This window comes from Kryptolebias marmoratus, linkage group LG15 (genome assembly GCF_001649575.2).
Source record: "Kryptolebias marmoratus isolate JLee-2015 linkage group LG15, ASM164957v2, whole genome shotgun sequence".
NCBI lineage: Eukaryota > Metazoa > Chordata > Actinopteri > Cyprinodontiformes > Rivulidae > Kryptolebias > Kryptolebias marmoratus.
In genome coordinates this window covers 4,660,048-4,678,236 of record NC_051444.1, presented here as the reverse complement: position 1 = coordinate 4,678,236, position 18,189 = coordinate 4,660,048, and the positions used below count along the sequence as shown (strand labels likewise).

The window sequence follows — 18,189 nt, the reverse complement described above, 5'->3', positions numbered from 1 at the left end:
ATCCATGATGTAAAAAAGAAAGTAAAATGTAGTTTGTATTTTATAAGTGTAATTTTTGTGATCGGATTGGAGCAACTAGCTCAATAATTCGAAAACAAACAATCCCCAAAGCCACACAAACTGTAACAATTTAAAGTCTTACAGCTCGATTAAAAACTCATTTTAATCTAATCTCATTAAGAACATTCAGCTCTACAAAAAGCTTCTCGTTTTAGCTCCAAAGCGGAACTAAATAACTGGTCGTTGGGTGACGGAGGACGGATTTCAAGGACGTACTTGTCTGTGTCACGTATTTTCTAATAGTTTTAGACGAATTAATGAAATTTGTTTAGTTTAGTCTTGTCAATTATACAGGAATGCATCAGTACATTGACTACAGAATATGTGGAGGAAAATTTGGTTTGAAACTAAGAGGATAAGGCCGATACCGCTGTCATTTAAGTGCCACACCGCCCCAGATGGTGCTTTACAGCAGAATAAACAAAAAGGTTCTGTGAAGGACAAGGTAATCAGAATTTTATTTTAATGATTTACTTCTGTTTTTGTTATTTGTTCGTCTCTTTCTGGTTTAAACAGCGCCGAACTAGCGTTTTTAAGGTTTATTATCAGCATTTTCTGACATATGCAGCACATTTTGTAGCACCGCAGCCTTAAAAAAAGAAAACAAGACGTTAAACATCACATCTCTGAGCTGGAGTTATGAGTACAAGCATAAAAAGCCACCGTGATAGTTGTCAGAAATTGACCAAACTTGTTACCACACTTAGTCATGATATTTTGCTTCACTTCCAGGTTTGTAGTTACTTTTTTGTATGATTTGTTCTGAATAGACTAGATATTGTTTGTGGCATTTGTCTCCGTCTTCTCGTTTAAGACATGTCTTGTACCTGTCACAGAGATATCTACCTGTAGTCATTCCTTTCAGGAGTGTTTTACCCACAGTGACCTCCAGGGGTAGCTGGTGTATAAGATGTGTTTTTGAGTTTTTCAGCCCAGTCAAACATTTTAAATCGATTATCTACCACAAAATATGATGTACATCATTCAGCTGAAGTGGTTTTAATGAGTAAACTGTTCAGTTAAAGATGCAATATCATAAGGCTAGATTTATTTGCAAAACATTAAAATTAGTGTTTAGTCAAATTGGCACTAAGGTTTTAATATTTTCAAAGATGGGATGAGCAGAAATCCAGTGTGACAGAAATCTTAAAAAACACAAGAATAATGTGCAAATCTGACAACCTTTCCTGCAATGAACAAAACAAGGTTTCATAAAGCTGTACGTTTAAGTAATTTCAATATAATGTAAAACAGGGAAATAATTAAAACACTTATTTTAAAAGATTTTGTTTAAAATAAATTGTTTTAAAATATGTATGTTTTGTAATAGGTAAGAAAAACAATCAAAAAACAAAGAGCCTTTTGTTCAGCGGTCCTCAATCACTTTGACCATCAGTACAGTGAGGAACTTGGAGACTTGTGGCCATCTGCAAGGTGATTTAATTAATTTTCTTTTCTAGAATAAAGATTGAAGCCTAAGCACAATCATTAACGCAATGTTTTCTTCATTGGGAATGTTTTTGTCCTGCAGAGCAGTGCTCCTGGACCCTCAGTCCTGGCAATATGGGGTCATGTTAAACCGCTTCAGCGCTGTGACAGATATAACGCAGATTCTTCTGTCCCTGGGCTTTTCATCCTTGCCTCCACAAACAGATGCCTCAGCATCGCTCTGTTACGGTGCCTCTGCTGCGTCTAATTCTAAATATGAAGAAGGACAAGACACTCTGTTGTCACCTCACCACATCTCAAAGTGCCCTCCTGAGGACTTCAGCCTCCAACCTGACACCACCTCTCAAGACTCTCTGTCAGAGTTTACTCTCAGTTTGCCTCATTCTTCATTACGGTGTTACATCCACCCACATCCACAGCGGTTTCCTTCCCAGGCTCACAGGCCTGGCTGGTTGAAGCAGTACTACCTCCTGAACGCTGCCTCTCTGCTTCCAGTTCTGGCTTTACAAGTGAGAGATGGGGACAAAGTTTTGGATCTTTGTTCTGCCCCTGGGGGCAAAGCTATAGCCATAATGCAGAGTGCAACTCCAGGTAAACAAATCTTTTTAAAAAGGCTTTGATTAAATCTTATTAAATTATATAATGAAAAAAAGTATTAGAAGATACACGGAAGTTGAATATTTTTAAAATAAAGCTTAAACGCTAATAAAGTGTGAAAAACTGATATTTGGTGTTTGTTTGATATCAAGATCTTTTCATGAAATGCTGATCCTGTCAAAATGTTTTATTTTGAAAAACGATGCAACCTGCACACTCTGCTCTCCTTGTTACTGCACTTCATTCAAAGAAATATATATATATTTGTCCTGAATAACCTTTTTTTCTCCCTTAGTATCCACCAGTAATCAGTAATTCTGCCTTTGCTGCGTTCCAGCACTTCTCTGCTGTAATGAACCGGATCCTCACAGACGGGACTGGCTGTCCAAAACCCTGGAGTCTTTCCTGCCTCGCTCACTGAACAGCAGAGTGATTGTGTCCGCACAGGATGGACAGTTTTTTGGCCACAGCGAGGCTGGTTTTTATGACAAGGTGTTGTGTTCACAGACACTTGTAATTGAATTTCCTTTTTCTTATCTGACAAATTAAGGTGATAGACTATTCTTTTCAAAAGCCACAATGACAAATGAGAGAGATCAGCGAGCCTTTGAAGAGAGGGTAATAAACCCGGCAGAAGAGTGTTTATTCAAAATAGAAACTGAGATGAAACACAGAAATAACTGGAAAGAATCAAAGAACTCAAAGTGACTGATGATGGAACAGTAAATTAAAAAAAGAAAGGTAAAAAATACATTAAAAAAGGTTTATTGTGAACAGTATGAAAGGCCAAATTGGATTTTAAAGCATGTTTGTGGAAGGATTTTACGATTCTCACGGCCAAAGTTATGGAATCATAACTTATGAAGAATATGAAACAAAATGGTGTAATTAATGACATTATTTTCAAATCAATTAGAGAAAAAATTTAAGTCACCTTGTAATTTCTATTTTTAAAACAAAAACCTACCTAAGCCCTCATTTGCAAATGAGTCTGCAGTTCGGAGAGTGTTTGCTGACCTTAAGAAGCTGTTCTACTTGGCTTAGTGACAGAAAACATCGCTTCATAAAGGTTGTAAGTTGATTAAAAACAAGTCTAAACTTTTTCTAAAAGATGTTGGTTCGTCCACTCAGCTGTGTTTAAAGTTTAGAACAAGTACAAAGAAAATGGAGAGGCTGTTAAAGGCAAACCTGCAGGTAGAACAAGGACGAATTAAAACTATCAGGACAAAAGAAACAAACAAAAACTCATTAAAAACAGGAGGCCAGACACTGAAGCTGGTTTTCAGATCAAGCTGTAAGAAACAGGCTGAAGGAAACAGGATTTTTATGTAGAAAAGATAAGATAAAACAGAATTCAGAAAAGTTAAAGGGCAGCAGCTGTAGATTGTGACTAATGAGATGAAAATGCTTTTAAAGGGATGAATCAAAAATCTGCCGTAAGCAGTTAAAAAGTTTTATACAAAGATATGAATTTAACTTTCAGTGACTGATGATTATTGATGAGTGTGTGAAGTAAAGCACCAGGAGAAATGGAAAGTATTACCTTTACAGTGAATGTGAAGGTGGACACTGAGATTTCTGACATTTCTCTCAGAGTATCACCTTTAAATCCTGATTTAGTCATTATTTAAAGTGATTAAACTTCTTGTCGCAGAGCAGAACACATTAAAAGTGTTCTCCTGGTAAAACAAACAAATTCAAGGATTTGATAGTAAAACAATTTTTGAATTTATGTTAGAAATAGGAAAAAAATCCTAAACCAAGACTGTTCAATGCAGATGGACATTGACTGATAATAAATGTTCTTTTATTGTTGAAGTGGCAGAGAGTTGAAGTTGTTGTTAAAGTCAAAGTCATTTTCTGACCAATATTTCCATCAATATTTTATATTGACTTTTTTAGGATATAAAACTGAAATGTTTCACTTCAAATTTATATGATTTTAAGTTTATTTTTTTCCCCCGGAGGTTGTAAGATGAGGTGAAAACATGTAAGAAAGCCTTGTTTCTTATTTTAGTTTTTGCGGTTTGTACAGATACGTTTTTTGCTGCCATTAATCAGTGGTCATTTTTCACTCATTTCATCTGCTTGTTTAAAGATTATTTTTCTCATTTTCTCTGTGTTGACTTGAACTTATCTGAACCGTTCTGAAATATTCTGTTATTTGCTCACACTTGATTCGGTGTGTGTCGCAGGTTTTAGTTGATGCTCCTTGTTCTAATGACAGAAGCTGGCTGTATTCTAGCACCCGACACCAGGGGGAACAGAGACTAAAGGACAGAGCCAGGCTGCCTGTGCTACAGGCTCAGCTCCTTAGGTAAACCCATCACTGGACAGCGTAAAATAATATATTTATTAAACTGACTTGGATCAGAAATTGACTTTTTTCTGTGTACTGTTCTTTTGTTAACAAAGAGTAGAACATAATACCATCCATGCTTGTGGGTTTAGATTGAATTACATTTGGTTTTGTGGGATTTGACTGCTTTAGAGCAGCTAAAAAAAACTAAAAGAGTTTAATGGAAGTTGTGCCATGTGTAAAATCAATGCAGTGTCATTTTAAAGACTCTTTTCATAAAGTGCTGTGTTTACTTGCTCCCTGTAGGTCTGCGCTATCTGCAGTGCGTCGAGGGGGTGTTGTGGTTTATTCAACCTGCACACTGTCAATGTTTGAGAACCATGCTGTTGTTGAGACAGTGCTGAATGACTTTCCTGAGGCTGAACTTGAAGATCTGTGGGAGGAGATTGCCGTTCCTTTATCAAAATACTTTACATTTAGTCCTCATCCTGCTTGTGGACAGACGCAGCCGAAGCCGTCTCTTCTGCCGCTGAACAGCAGACTGGGGATTCTCGTGGTTCCTCAGCCTGGTAGGACCTGGGGACCAATGTTTTTGTCTCGAATTAGAAGGAAATAAGGCGTTTCTTTCTGCCTAAAGTAGATTTGTGTAATGAAACAATATGAAGCACCTTTTTCTTGGACTTAGTTTGAATCTAACTCACCACAGACTCTGCAAATTGTCACTTTGCACAAAATACTGAGGACACAAATAGCAGCTGTAGTTTCTGGATGTAAACATGTCAGTGACAACACGTACAGCTCTCTGAAAGTCTGAAATGAAGCAGTTTTAACTCTGCAGCACGAAGGTGTTGCAGAACTATAAGCGTATCAGTTATTTATTGTTTATAGCTGCTGTTTGTGTTGGTGTGTGTGTAGGTGTGCTTCATAAGATTTCACAAGCAAATAAAAATAGAGCAGTACTCACATCAGTCATACTTACCTCCAGCAATCTCTATCAGAATCAGACATAACTCATATTTACTGAATGCATGCAATAAGTAATTTTATAACAATGCAGTAAATGACAGTGTTGCCATCAGTGTGGCAGAGTGAGAGAGGCTGCTGATAGTGATGCATTAGCTGAAAAAAATGACTCAATTAGTTTGTTACAGCCAGCTGTATCTCACCGGTTAGTTGTGGAGTCTGAAACTGGACCAGTACGATTTTATCTGTTTGTTGCATAAAAAAAAAAACCTCCGAGTGGATTAAATGGGGACCACTGATATTCTAACATCCTGACAACAAATCATAACGGCAGCGACGAGTCAGCCGACGCATTCATTATAAGCCCCAAGCCCCAAAGTAAAAATAAATACAAAAATTAGCAACACTTGGGTAAGAAGTTTATCATAGTACCTTTTTAAAGATGATATCATGATGATGCCCTCAGCCCAACTCTGTTTTTTATTAAATTTTATTTGGAAGAAATTAAATTTAAAAAATGCAAAACCCCATAGGTGCAAACAGGCAAAGAGTAGATATTAAAACACACCTCACCCTGCAAGACGGACATATCTATGTACCTAAGCAGAGATAGGCTGATTAATCTGCCAAACTATTTTTATCAGCCAATTTAAAAAAAACAAAAATCTTTGATCAGCCTTACTTGTGTGAAAATGAAGATGTGGCAGCTGCTGCTAAAAGCTGCTCACTACAGCCCATAATTTAGTATTTTTAAGCAAGAATGTTCTTCTTTATGTTACTTTTAAATGTACATGGTCTTCTAAGGGTTATTAAATATGTTTAAGTTAATTAATTATTGCTATATTTTGTGAAATGGAAAACACTGTACATATAAAAAGAATCATTGATGTATTTCTGCCATCAGCTGCCCGACCTCAGCCATAAAAAACACAACCTCATGTCAGTCAACATCTATATGAGTCTAAAACTATAACGTTTTAACAACAGAATTGCCATTTTGTTTCTGTAAATCAAAGATCGATATAAGTCATCATTATTTTTCATCCACAGATAAATTTATTGTGTCATGAAGCATCATAGAGTTTAACAGAGTGCCCCACGTTTGTGTTTGTATTTAAAAAAATAACGGAAAATTGACATAAAAATCTATCGTACTCTTTCATGTTTAGCAACAGATTGTGCTTCAATACTGTCAACATAAATGCTCCAATGTTTCTCTGGCAAAAGGCATATTTGATCTCTTTGAAGTCTCATTTAGTATAATCAGGAACTGGTTTCAGCAGAGATTTAACTCACAAGTTTTCAGCCTGAGTTTGGTTTCTTTCTCATATTTTTAACACATTGTTTTCATTTTCATAAGCAAATTCAGAACACTTTGAGAGTAAAATTTGTTTTTGTAAGGTTTAACACGGCTTTGTAGGCTGCTGGAAGTGCTCCTATTGTGAGTTTTGTTAGAGTTTAAATTTTGATTCATAAACACTTTGTATGTGTGAAAGAAAGATGACAGAACCAGCAGCCACAGTTTGCTCATGTTCATAGTGTTCATGTTTTAAAGGTCCTCACTGCAAACTAGAAAATGAAACATAAAAATGTTCTCCTGAACTAGATTAAATGGTGCAGTTTGGACGAGTTTACTCCAGTAGTTTTCCAGTTATACTGATATGCAATATCATAAATACATGGATGCACTCAATGTAAACAAAGCGCTCGGCTCAGTCTGCCAAAAACCTTGTTACTGACCTACATTACATACTGTGTAGATAACCTAGAAGGCACAAGTGTAGAAACGGTGTTAAAATTACAGCCTAATTTGAAGAGCAGCATTTCGTCGCACGCCTCAAATTTGTCTCATTGGTTATATTTTCCAGAAAAGCGGTTGAAATGACCCCGTCTTTTTCCAATTTAGATTGTCTGAAAAACTTATCTGCATACTTGACTCAACAAATCTGAGCAGAATTACGTCCCAGTGCATCCGAATTCTTGGACTTCTCGATCCCAAACGGATCTTCCATGGACTTTACCATCGTTGACCTATTTTCAGTCACTCTGTCCGCTTACAAAGTTTTAGTTTAAGGACACATTAAGTGTGGATTTGTTTTCCAACTTTATGGATATTATGCTTTTTACTGACCTTTATGATCCCCTTTATCTGACTATCAATGGTGAATATGTTATTTTCAGCTAATACTTGTTTTTAAATACATCTAAAATGGCCACTGACTCTAAAGAAGGAGGAATGTTTCTTTCTTGGGTAATAACATAATTAAAACACTGGTTCTTTCTTTGTCTTTCTTTACTGCATGGGTCTGATTGAACAAGTAGTTTAATTCTTGCTGAAAGTGATCTTCCATCTGACAGGTCCATTATCACACTGTACCTCCTCTAGGTGTGATTGAGACAGCCGTATCATCACCTGCAGTGGGTCATTACCTTGAAGGACTGCTCTTGTGTCATGCTTGAGCAAAAAGTAGACACAGTTTCATTGCAGCGTTGCAGCTTTTCATTAGTCTGTAATTGCTCCGATCAGAAGCAAAGGTGCAATGAAAGTAACAGCACACAGCGACGCTCGAGTTTATCTTTTCAGCATTTCAGGTTGAAAAACATTCTGTTGCGAATTCTTGTCCTGCTCCAAAACCTGAGCAACCCCATGAGACAGAGTCAAAGATATGATTGCTGAAATAGGGAAGCTGCAAGATTTTTATGCCAGTTTCATCCTCTTCTTGGCCATATAGACACAAGCAATATTTGGTGCACTTATATGGCTATTTTTATGGACTGCCCTACTTTTTCTCTACTTCTCTACGTCTTTGAAAAATATCTCCATCCCTGATAACAGGCACATCATTACACCGACACAACAGTAAGACAAATTTAAAGTGGCGAGATGTGGAGATGAAGTGGAGCTTCATTGGGGTTAACTATATCGCTGACCTTTGTGTGAACTCTTGGTTTGTTGATGTTCTCCATATTGCAGTGTTTCCTCAAGGGGAGAATCTCTAAGCAGCTTTTCCTCCACTTCAAAGGGAGCAAATGTAGGCCTGCTTTGCATAATCAGGTGGAGAGCAGCTTTTTGCCAGAGAGGCAGGAATTAATTTGTGGCACCGCCAGATGTAATCATTAAAACCTTAGTCATTGACAATAAGTGGAGAAGAGGAGGGGAAATTAGCAGAGGAACTATAGAACAGTAGAGTAAACGAGAAAGCACCGTGGAGCGCAGGAAAGTCCTAAATGCCAGAGGAATGCGTAGCAAAGCAGATTAATCTGGTCTGAGCAAAAAAGGCATTTTTTTCCGCTGGTAAAATCCAGCTCTGTCCCTGTGTTTGGATGAAACTAATTCCTACTTCTCTTAACTGTTTAATTTCTGCATTTCATCATCTTGGTAGTTCAAAGTGATGGAAATATCATGAAAAAAGATTTATCACTTGAAGAAGATAAACTCCTAGCATTGCTTGAAGAAATGCACATTGCCCTTTTCCATTCATGACAGAGTTTTAGACTAAGATACTGCTAAGATACATCTACTACCACACTAAATTTGATCTCAATATCTGCAAAATTGATTGAGTTATAATCATTTTTGTGTTGGCAAATCTTGATTAGCTGTATTGGCCACTGACTCCAATTTCTGCAAGTTTCCTTAAAATTTGTTATGTGGTCCAATAAATATTTTGCAGACAGACAGTGTTGAGTCTAAGAATGAATGGAAATGTTTTAAAAGCAGATCTTGGATGATCAGTTTTTGCTTAAAGTAAATGTTAGGAATGACTCTCAGCTACTACCACACCGAATCTTAGCTCAGTATCTGTAAAATAAGATGAATTTTAGCTGTTTGTGTTTGCTAAGGTCACATAGCTATCTTTAATGTGGTTGACTGCAAAAGTTTATCAGTTGTAGATGTAAAGACAGTGATTATTTTCTGTGACCCATTAAAATCTGTGCAATGGTTTATGAGATATTTTGCTAAAGCTACACAAACACGGAGCAAAAACATTATTGTCACTTTGTCTTCAATGGTGAGCAATCAATATCTGAACTTTTGTTTTAAAGCTACACACAATTAATTTATAAAGTTACTTTTTAGTTTAGATTCATAGCTGCCACTAATCCTATTTCTGCACAGGGGAATTGTTTGCCACCAATCATCACTTGAAAGTTTAATCAGTAAATGGTTCATTGTGTCTGTGCATTACTTTTTCTCTGTGCAGCTGGAACCCATCAGATCAGAAACACACTGAATGTAGACTCAGTCTTAGCCTTTGACATTGAATGACACAGACAGCTAGCAACTGGGTGTATAGATTTAGTGCCTTTTGGCGAATCCATCACTCATTTCAAAAGTCATCCTTTGTCAATATTCCATCAGTGGAAGAGAGACCACGGTTGTTGCTCGTGATTGATTGTTGCACCACTTGTATGAAAAGGAAAGCATCTTAAAATTAAAGGTTTAGAATTCCTCGAATGAATATTTCCCGCCATCTTTGATAACATAGTTTTAATTCAAGACGGCCACGACAGTCACATGACTTTCAGCTACTAACACAAACTTTACTTCATTTTTTAACATTTTTTGTGTAAGCCAGTATAGCCATTTTTCTGTTGGCAAAGGTAGATTAGCTGTGGCGGCCATCTTGAATTGGGTTTATTTTAAATGTCAAGTAGTTGTAGATGTAAATCTAGTGATTATTTTCTGGAAGTTTAATCAAAATTCGTTGAGTGGTTTATGAGATAATTTTCTATCAGACAGTGTTGACTGAAACAGTTAATGCTATGATTTTTAAACAAAGATGTTGTGCAATGGATAGTGTGTTGAGTATGTGTTGAAGATGACTCTCATCAAATCTTAGCTCATTATCTATGAAACTAGCAGAGTTATAACCATTTTTGTGTTTCTTAAAGTCTGTTGGTTGTCAAATTTGGTTATCAGGTATAGATGGCAATTTATTGACTACTGATTAAAATTTGTCCAGTGGTTGATGAGATATTATGATAACAGACAGACAAACAAACACACACTCTATGATCGGCCTTCACCTTAGACAGTTAATAACAGGTTTACTAATCTAACAAGACAGAGTTAAAAAGAAAAGGGAACTACCTGCTCAAGTTATTATGTAACATCAAGTTTTTTTATTTTTTTGTTATTCTAATGCTATAAATAACTTGGAAAAAGAAAGGGAATACTATTCTGAGCTCTGGTGTGTTTTATGGTGTGGAGACACAGTCCATCAGGTCCCATCAGCCTCTGCACTGACAGCCAACACCAAAGGAAGGTTAATGGGACAGAAAAGGAAAGAGTAACCAAGACACCTTGGAGATAAAAAAAAAGGAAACTTATGTTCTTTTATCTGCTGTTTGTCATGAAACTGGGACGAATAAAGAAGAAAAAGTGGTTTGTTGTTTCTGTTTTTGATCCAGCTTGGTTTCTGTGGTTTCCAGCTCAACGCTGAACGTCAAACTCAAGTTATTAGATGGCGGCAGTAGATTCTCAGAACTAAATATACTCCGTTATCGCCTGTCGCCAAAGGTGAAGCAGCAATAAGAATAAGGGTTAGGGTGTCTCTGAGTGGGTTGATTTGTTTATGACGTTAGCAAAATATTTCATGAACCACTGGATGGATTTTAATGAGATTCTCAGGAAGATGTCAGTAGATGAACATCTACAAATAATAACATTTAGATTTAACCCTATCCAAGATGGCAGCCACAGCTGAGCAACCTTATCAAATGCAAAAATGGCTACACTTGAGTCAGTTTCACAGATAGTTCACGTGGTTGTAGCTGAGAGTCATTCTCAACAAATACTTTGCTCTTAATTATTGAAGTCAACTCTGTCCGTTACTAAAACATCTCATGAACCACTGGACAGATTTTAACACAACTCTCAGAAAGTAATCACTGGATGTACGTCAGGTTTTAAAGTCAAACAAATTCAAGAGGCACGCCACAGCCAACTTTAGGAAACACAAAAAAGTCTATAACAGCCAATTTTACAGATATTGATCTAGAACCTAGTGTGGCAGTCGCTGAATGTGATTCACAACACATACTCTGTTGATATCAACCCTCTTTGTCTGTTAGCCAAACGTCTCATAAACCACTGAATGTAAATCTGCAACTAGCGACAGACCAATTTAAGATGAACACCACAGCTAATTGACCCTAGCTAATACAAAAACGGCTTTATCTCAGTTTTACAGTTTGGTGCAGTAGTAGATGACAGTCATCCTCAACACACACTCCGAGCGTCAACACATTTCACAAAATCTGAAGTGAGATTTGCATAATGCCATTTACTGTACACGGTTTGACGAAAATGGCCATAACTCCATCCCTTCTCATCATGAGATGATCGTAATTCAAAACCTTGGCATTAAAAACAGGATGAAGCTTTAAGGATTGCTTCCATGCTAGGTTTTTAATTTGCTATATTTAATCCAACTTGGCTCACTCTTTCAGAATGAAATGACACATCAAGGCTGATCCAGTGTGGACCATGATAAACGGGACGGTGTTTCTCCTGGTTACTCTTTACTAAGACCTCTGTGAGCTTCGGCAGCTGCAGGAAGGAGACATTCATAACAGCTGCACCATAAGACAAAGCACAGCCTCACCAGAGTGAAGACAGGACAGATTGCCTCGGCCCAGACGTTCATTCATCTTTTGAAGAAAAGACACAATTGATCTTCAGATATAAAAACTAAAGCCCTGGACACAACTGCAACAAAATTGGATTTAAGCCGCAACAGAGTTGTTCTCAAACCTAAACACACGGACTTATCCCTCCACCAAATAAATGCAACTAGAAAAGGCAAATCCATAAAACTGGACATGAATTGATACCATTTTGAGATGTGGCTTTGTTCTACTGATTGTTTAAACTCTAACTGTGGTGCTGTGAGAAACTATTTCAGAGTTCTTCTGTTTTTGCTTATTTGTCCCACATTTCAGATCATCAAACAAATGTTAATATCAGGCAGAAATAACCCGAACAAATACAAAATGCAGCTTTTAAATGATTTCATTTATTAACAGTTATCCAAACCAGCCTGACCCTATGTGAATAAGTAATTGCCTCCTAAAGCTAATAAGTGGTTGTGCCCCCCTTGGTGACAACAACTTCAATCAAGCTTTTGAGACTGATTGCTGTGGAGGAACGTTGCTGCCGCGCTGCAGATCATCGTTCTGCTGCAGAACCCGATTAAACTAATAAATATTCTCTTTCCGGGTTTTCTGGTAGAGAGCAGAAATTATGGTTCCATCAGTTTCCACAAGTTGTCCAGGTCCTGAAGCAGCAAAGCAGCCCCAGACCATCACACTACCACCACCGTGTTTGGCTGGGGGTCGGATGTTTTTTTTCTGAAATGCAGTGTTTATTTCAGATGTTCCACTTTTGTCTCATCAGTCCACGGAATATGTTCCTGAAGGTCTTTTTGCTAAACGTGAGACGAGCCTTTGTGTCCTTTTTGCTCAGCAGCGGTTCTGGCCTTGGAACGCTCCCATTTTTGTCTTTTTCTTCTTGTTGAATCATGACCTCTGACCTTTAATTGAGGCAGACGAGGCCTGCAGGGTTCTTCTGGGACCTCCTGGATGAGTCTTTGATGGGCTCTTGGAGTAATTTTGGTCAGCCGGCAGCTCCTGGGAGGATCACCATTGTTCCATGTTCTCTCCATGTGTGGATAATACCTCAATTTAAGTGTTTCCTTGATTTTATGGGTCTGGTACTAATTAGGCCTGGGTCAATTAGTTAATTCATGGTTTGACAATGGAGGAAATTACTTTTCACATAGGGCCACGTTGGTTTGGTTTAGCTTTTTTCCCCCTTAATAAATTAAATCCCCATTTAAAAACAGCATTTTGTATTTACTCAGGTTTTCTCTGTCTGATTTTAACAGTTTGCTGATCTGAAACATTTAAGTTTGACAAAAAAAGCAAAAACAAGAAATCTGTAACACTTTCACAGAGCTGTACTTTAACACTAGTTTACAGTCTTGTTCATGACCCTTCTGTAAGAATAAAAAATAAATCAAAAACAATAACAATAATGAAAGTTAACCTGTACTTTTAGAGTGTTTAAAATTTTGTCTGACAAGAAGAAAAGCTTTTCGCAGTGACAAATAAGTTATAGAACGAGTGTCTTTATATTGACATTTTTTTTACTACCTGCAGTTTTTACTGATTAATATTATAGCTAACACGCTTTCAGACCTGTCCTTAAAATAATCAGCTCCACATTTGTAGTTCAGGTGATAATACCCAGATGAAGACACCTGTTTGACCCCTGCACGGATCCCTGTGATGTACACACCCGAGGATAAAATCACATAAAAGTGTCCAAAGATTGAGTTGCCTCCTCCTAATCTTACCTGACTTCTGTTCAAGTTTCCAGCTTCAAAACTCGCTGAAGTGGACACACCCCGAGTAAAAGGAAAAGCATGAATAAAACATCCCTCACCCAGAGGACAAAAAGGGGAATGGAAGTCAGCGGGGAGAATAATGAAGGTGCTCATTAAAACTGATAGATTTCATACCAGGTTTTAGTTTCAGTCTTGAAAACATTAGTAGGAGATTTTTGATCAAAAAATTTAAAAAAGGTTACGGTTGCTTTAATTAGAAGCATATTCACAGATTAGTTTGAGGTATAATGGAGGCCTCCTGAAGCTTACCTTCACAATGTTCAGTCTTTAGATTCAACAGCTTATTCAGATTTTACGTCACTATGAAGCACTTAGAGGTAATATAGTTATTCATCCAGTATTCATCCAGTCATAGCTGCGTGTGCACATATAAAGCGTTGCATGATGCCATCACTTGCTTGCGCCTCTACTTTTTCACACATTTCTATATTTAGAAAAGTGGGTCTGTTTGCCTTTGTGGTTTTACATTTTTGAGATTGTCTGCTGCAGTAATTGCATTATTTTGGCTTTTTTTGACAAACAATTGCTGCCTGTCTTAGTGCTTTTTCATTATATGTTGTGTTCTAAAATATAGTTTTTATTTAAATTACCTCAAACTCAAATATTCCTGACAAAAATAAATAAATAAAATAAAACCAAGACACTTCACATGTGGAAAATCACGTTTTCCCATTTGTAAGTGTGTTACATTCCTTACAGGAATGCATATCGCCTGCTTCCTTTCATAGATTATCTTATGTTGAGAAATGATGACATTGTAGTCATTTCAGTCAAACTTTTAAAATAATCTTTTGTGCAACCTCATACAATATTGCAAGCTGCTTTGCTCAGAGTGTGTTGGAAAATGTGATGTTTGCTGCTGGTATAGCAAACATCAATTGACTTTTTATGACTTTTTAATTCTGCGTTTTTATGATTTAATACACCCTAAACTGCCTTGTTGCTGAAATGTGCTGTACAAATAAACTTGACTTGACTTGGGAATGACTCTCAGCTACAACCACAACAGATTTTAGCTCAATATCTATAAAATATGTAGTTGTAGCCAACTTTGTTTGAACTAATGTCGATTAGCTGTGGTGGACCTAAAAGTTAATTAGTTTTTGTGGTACATCCAATGAATACTTCCTGAACATTTCATCAAAATATGTTTAGTTGTTTATGGTTTATTTATTTATGTATTAACTGACAGAGCTGATTTCAAATGGTACATTTTAAAACAATTATAGTCAATCTGTTAGCGCTCAGAATATGATTTGAGAATATCTCTCAGAGACTAGCACTCCGAATCTTAAACTCGTTATCTGAAAACTGGTTGAGGCTTTGACATTTTCGTGTTTTCTAATATCCATTGGTTGTGGTGGCATCTTAAATTTGGTTGAGTCCAAAGGTTAATCAGTTATAGATGGACATATATTGATTTCTTTCTGAAAGCTTTATTATTTATTTATTTATTTTTAACGAACAGATAGAGTTGATTCCAGTAATTTAATGACAAAGTTTAAAACAGACATCTCATGGGATCTCTTAGCACTCAGAGTTTAAGCCGAGGATCAGCTTCAGCTACTAACACACTAAATGTTTCTGTGTGTATAAAAGTTTACTAAGTTACAGCCATTTTTATATTTGCTAGGATTGCTTAGCTGGGGTGGCCATTTTGATTGGAGTGGTTCAAAAAGCGAATCGGTTGGAGATGTCACCCCAGTGTTTCCTTTTTGAAAGTTTCCTAAATATCTATTCAGTGATTCACAAGATATTTTGCTAACTGTACAGACAAAGAAGCACACACAGACACAGAAAATAAACCCCTAAACATTATAATAATTAGTGGGTGTATCTCACTTTCTTGGTTTGAAAGAAAAACAATTTTAACCGTGAGCTTTGTGTCCAATTAGCATGAGTTAGTGGTCGAAGTGCTGACCAGGCAGGTGTAACGTCTGCTTTGTTTCAAGGATCTCACGAGGCGTACAGAAGGTGACTCGGAGGCCAATGCAGCACATAAACTATAGTCAACAATAAGGCAGATGGCAGGAAGGAAATGACTCCTATTTATTCTCCCTGTCTGTTTTTTAAACCTGCCTCCCCTGTCCCTTCTGTGCTTTCAGAACTTGCTATACTCTCAGTCTCCTTGTCACTCGATGACTTTTTCCTCTCCTCTCCTCTGCGTCTGTGTATCTGACTGCTCCCCACCTCCCCCCCACATCTCAGAGTCAGCCTTTGATCTTTGCCAGTCCCAGCACACAGGTAGACAGTGATGCTGCATGGCTTTTCTCTGCCTATTAATGTCTTAACTCTTCCTGTGCCTGCTGCAGGAGCTCTACTGAGACATCATTTGCCCACACTGCAGCATGTAATGACAGGCCTGGACACCCCCTAATCACATACGAGACACAGAGAGGGGAAAGTTAAATTAAAATAAGGTCGATTAATCACAAGGAGATGGAAAAAGTCTGGGTGGTAGCCACAAAACGTATCAGTAAAACAAATCTAATCAAACCACGGACTGTTTATTTCCATAAATAATACACAAAGACGCATTTTTTTAATCTAATGCAAATCAGAATAAAAGCAAACTCATAAAAATGACAGTGATAAAAACCTTTTAGAGATAGTCTGAAGAAGACTGAAAATTGAGTTAGCTCTCATGTAAGCAGTTTGGGACTGAAATCAGCTTAAATATTTCATTCTAACAGAGCCGCCCTGCATCATTCTGTGCTGATAGATTTTGAAATATTGCTTGAGGAAAATGGGAGAAAACAAATTTCTCCGGGCTGTGGTGGTGGTGGACTCAGAAGCAGAGAGCAAAGACTGATTTAGATATTTTTATTTACAAAGATAAGTATTGGTGCAACCAGTGTAACATTTTATGAAATTTAGTCCTGAGCTGTTATGGATGGTGATGAGCAACATCCCTTCAGTGCTTACGCTCGATTTTTGAATCCCACTTTAGATTTCTTTTTCTTTTCTTTTTTTTAACTTAATGATGTGACCACTTTCTGTAAGGCAGCATCAAGGTCTGGTTTCAGCGGATTTTGCAAACGCAGTGCCACAATCCCACCATTTGTCCGTGCAGCAACCAGGTATTTGTGAAGCAGGTGAATAATGAGCAGCAGCTGGTTCCACCTCGAACACCAGGAGCTGCCTCTGCAGTCAGGTACACACAGGGGGGCGGGGGGTTAAAAACAGCCGGGATCCACGACACAGACAAATAGAGTCAGCTGAATAACCAAAATTATTTTCTCATTATTATACCAGCAATAAAATTATATCTAAGTTTGAAAATCTTGCAATTATTGCTATGACATACTTTGGGTAAGACCATAGGAAAAGGAGATTTAAACTAAAGTCCTAGCGTTACTTGAAGAAATGCATATCGCCCGCCGCCTTTTTATGTTTTAAACAAAAATCATCTTATAATCAGAAAGGACAGAGTTACAGTAAACGACTTTACCCAATCTCGTGCAATATTGCAAAATGTTGCAGGTTTTGTTCGTGCTCGGATCATGTGTTGAGGATGACTCTCAGCTGCTGCCACACCAAACTTTAGCTCACTAACTGTAAATTTAACTAAATTATGGCAATCCTTGTGTTGGCTAAGGCTGATTAGCTGTGGTGACCATCTTGAAATTGGTTGACTCCAAACGTTTCCTTGAAGGAATGCATATCACCCGCCTCCTTTCACATCCAAATTTTAGACTAAGATCATCTTCTGTTGAGAAATGACGCAGCTAGAGCAGTTTTGGTGAAACCTTGAAAATATGATTACTTTTAATCTTGTGCAATTTGTGATATTTTGCATGATTGTGCACGATCTATTACTGGTTCAAGTGTGTATTTTTAATTACTCTTAGCTACTACCACACCGAATTTTAGCTCAGTGTCTGTAAAATTCACTGAGGTATAGCGATTTTTGTGTTTGCAAAGGTCAATTAGCTGTGTCAGTCATCTTAAATTGGGTTGACTCCAAAGGGTAATCAGTTCTACACATTTAGGGATTACTTTCATTGAAATCCATCCAGTGGTTTACGAGATATTTTGCTAAAAGACCAACAAGATTGGCTTCAACAGTCAGTGCTCAGGTTTAAGGCTGGGGACCATGCTCAGCTACTACCACACTGAATTTTAGGTAAATATCTTTAAATCTGACTGAGTTACAGCTATTTTTTTGTGTTGGCTAATGTCACTTAGCTTTAGCAGCCATCTTAAATCTTTTTAGGAACAAACACTTATGGGGAAAAACATTACTGCTGTTTTGTCTTCAGCAGCTTTACAGTTTTAATATGTAAAAGAGATTCATATTTTCTCAAGTTATTTGTGAAGGTTTCACATTATGTTTGATATTTTGCGACTCTGCCAGACGAATGATTGAAATCATTGATCATTGATCCAAACTTGTGCCAACAGTCC

At 37.3% G+C, this 18,189-nt stretch overlaps 1 protein-coding gene across 2 annotated transcripts; it reads left to right on the top strand.

Annotated features, from left to right (window-relative positions):
- The first annotated feature begins 245 nt into the window (after positions 1–245).
- On the top strand, positions 246–14,503 carry nsun3 (NOP2/Sun RNA methyltransferase 3). 2 transcript variants are annotated; one of them, XM_037980052.1, is made up of 7 exons: positions 246–505; positions 1,391–1,494; positions 1,592–2,100; positions 2,444–2,598; positions 4,302–4,423; positions 4,712–4,974; positions 11,825–14,503. In XM_037980052.1, exons 1-7 carry the CDS (start codon positions 383–385, stop codon positions 11,827–11,829), a joined length of 1,281 nt encoding a protein of 426 aa, XP_037835980.1. In that variant the 5' UTR covers positions 246–382; the 3' UTR covers positions 11,830–14,503. The 2 variants fall into 2 exon arrangements, with proteins under 2 accessions (XP_037835980.1, XP_017296317.1); XM_017440828.3 differs by lacking the exon at positions 11,825–14,503 and having other exon boundaries at positions 4,712–7,588.
- The last annotated feature ends 3,686 nt before the right edge of the window (positions 14,504–18,189 follow it).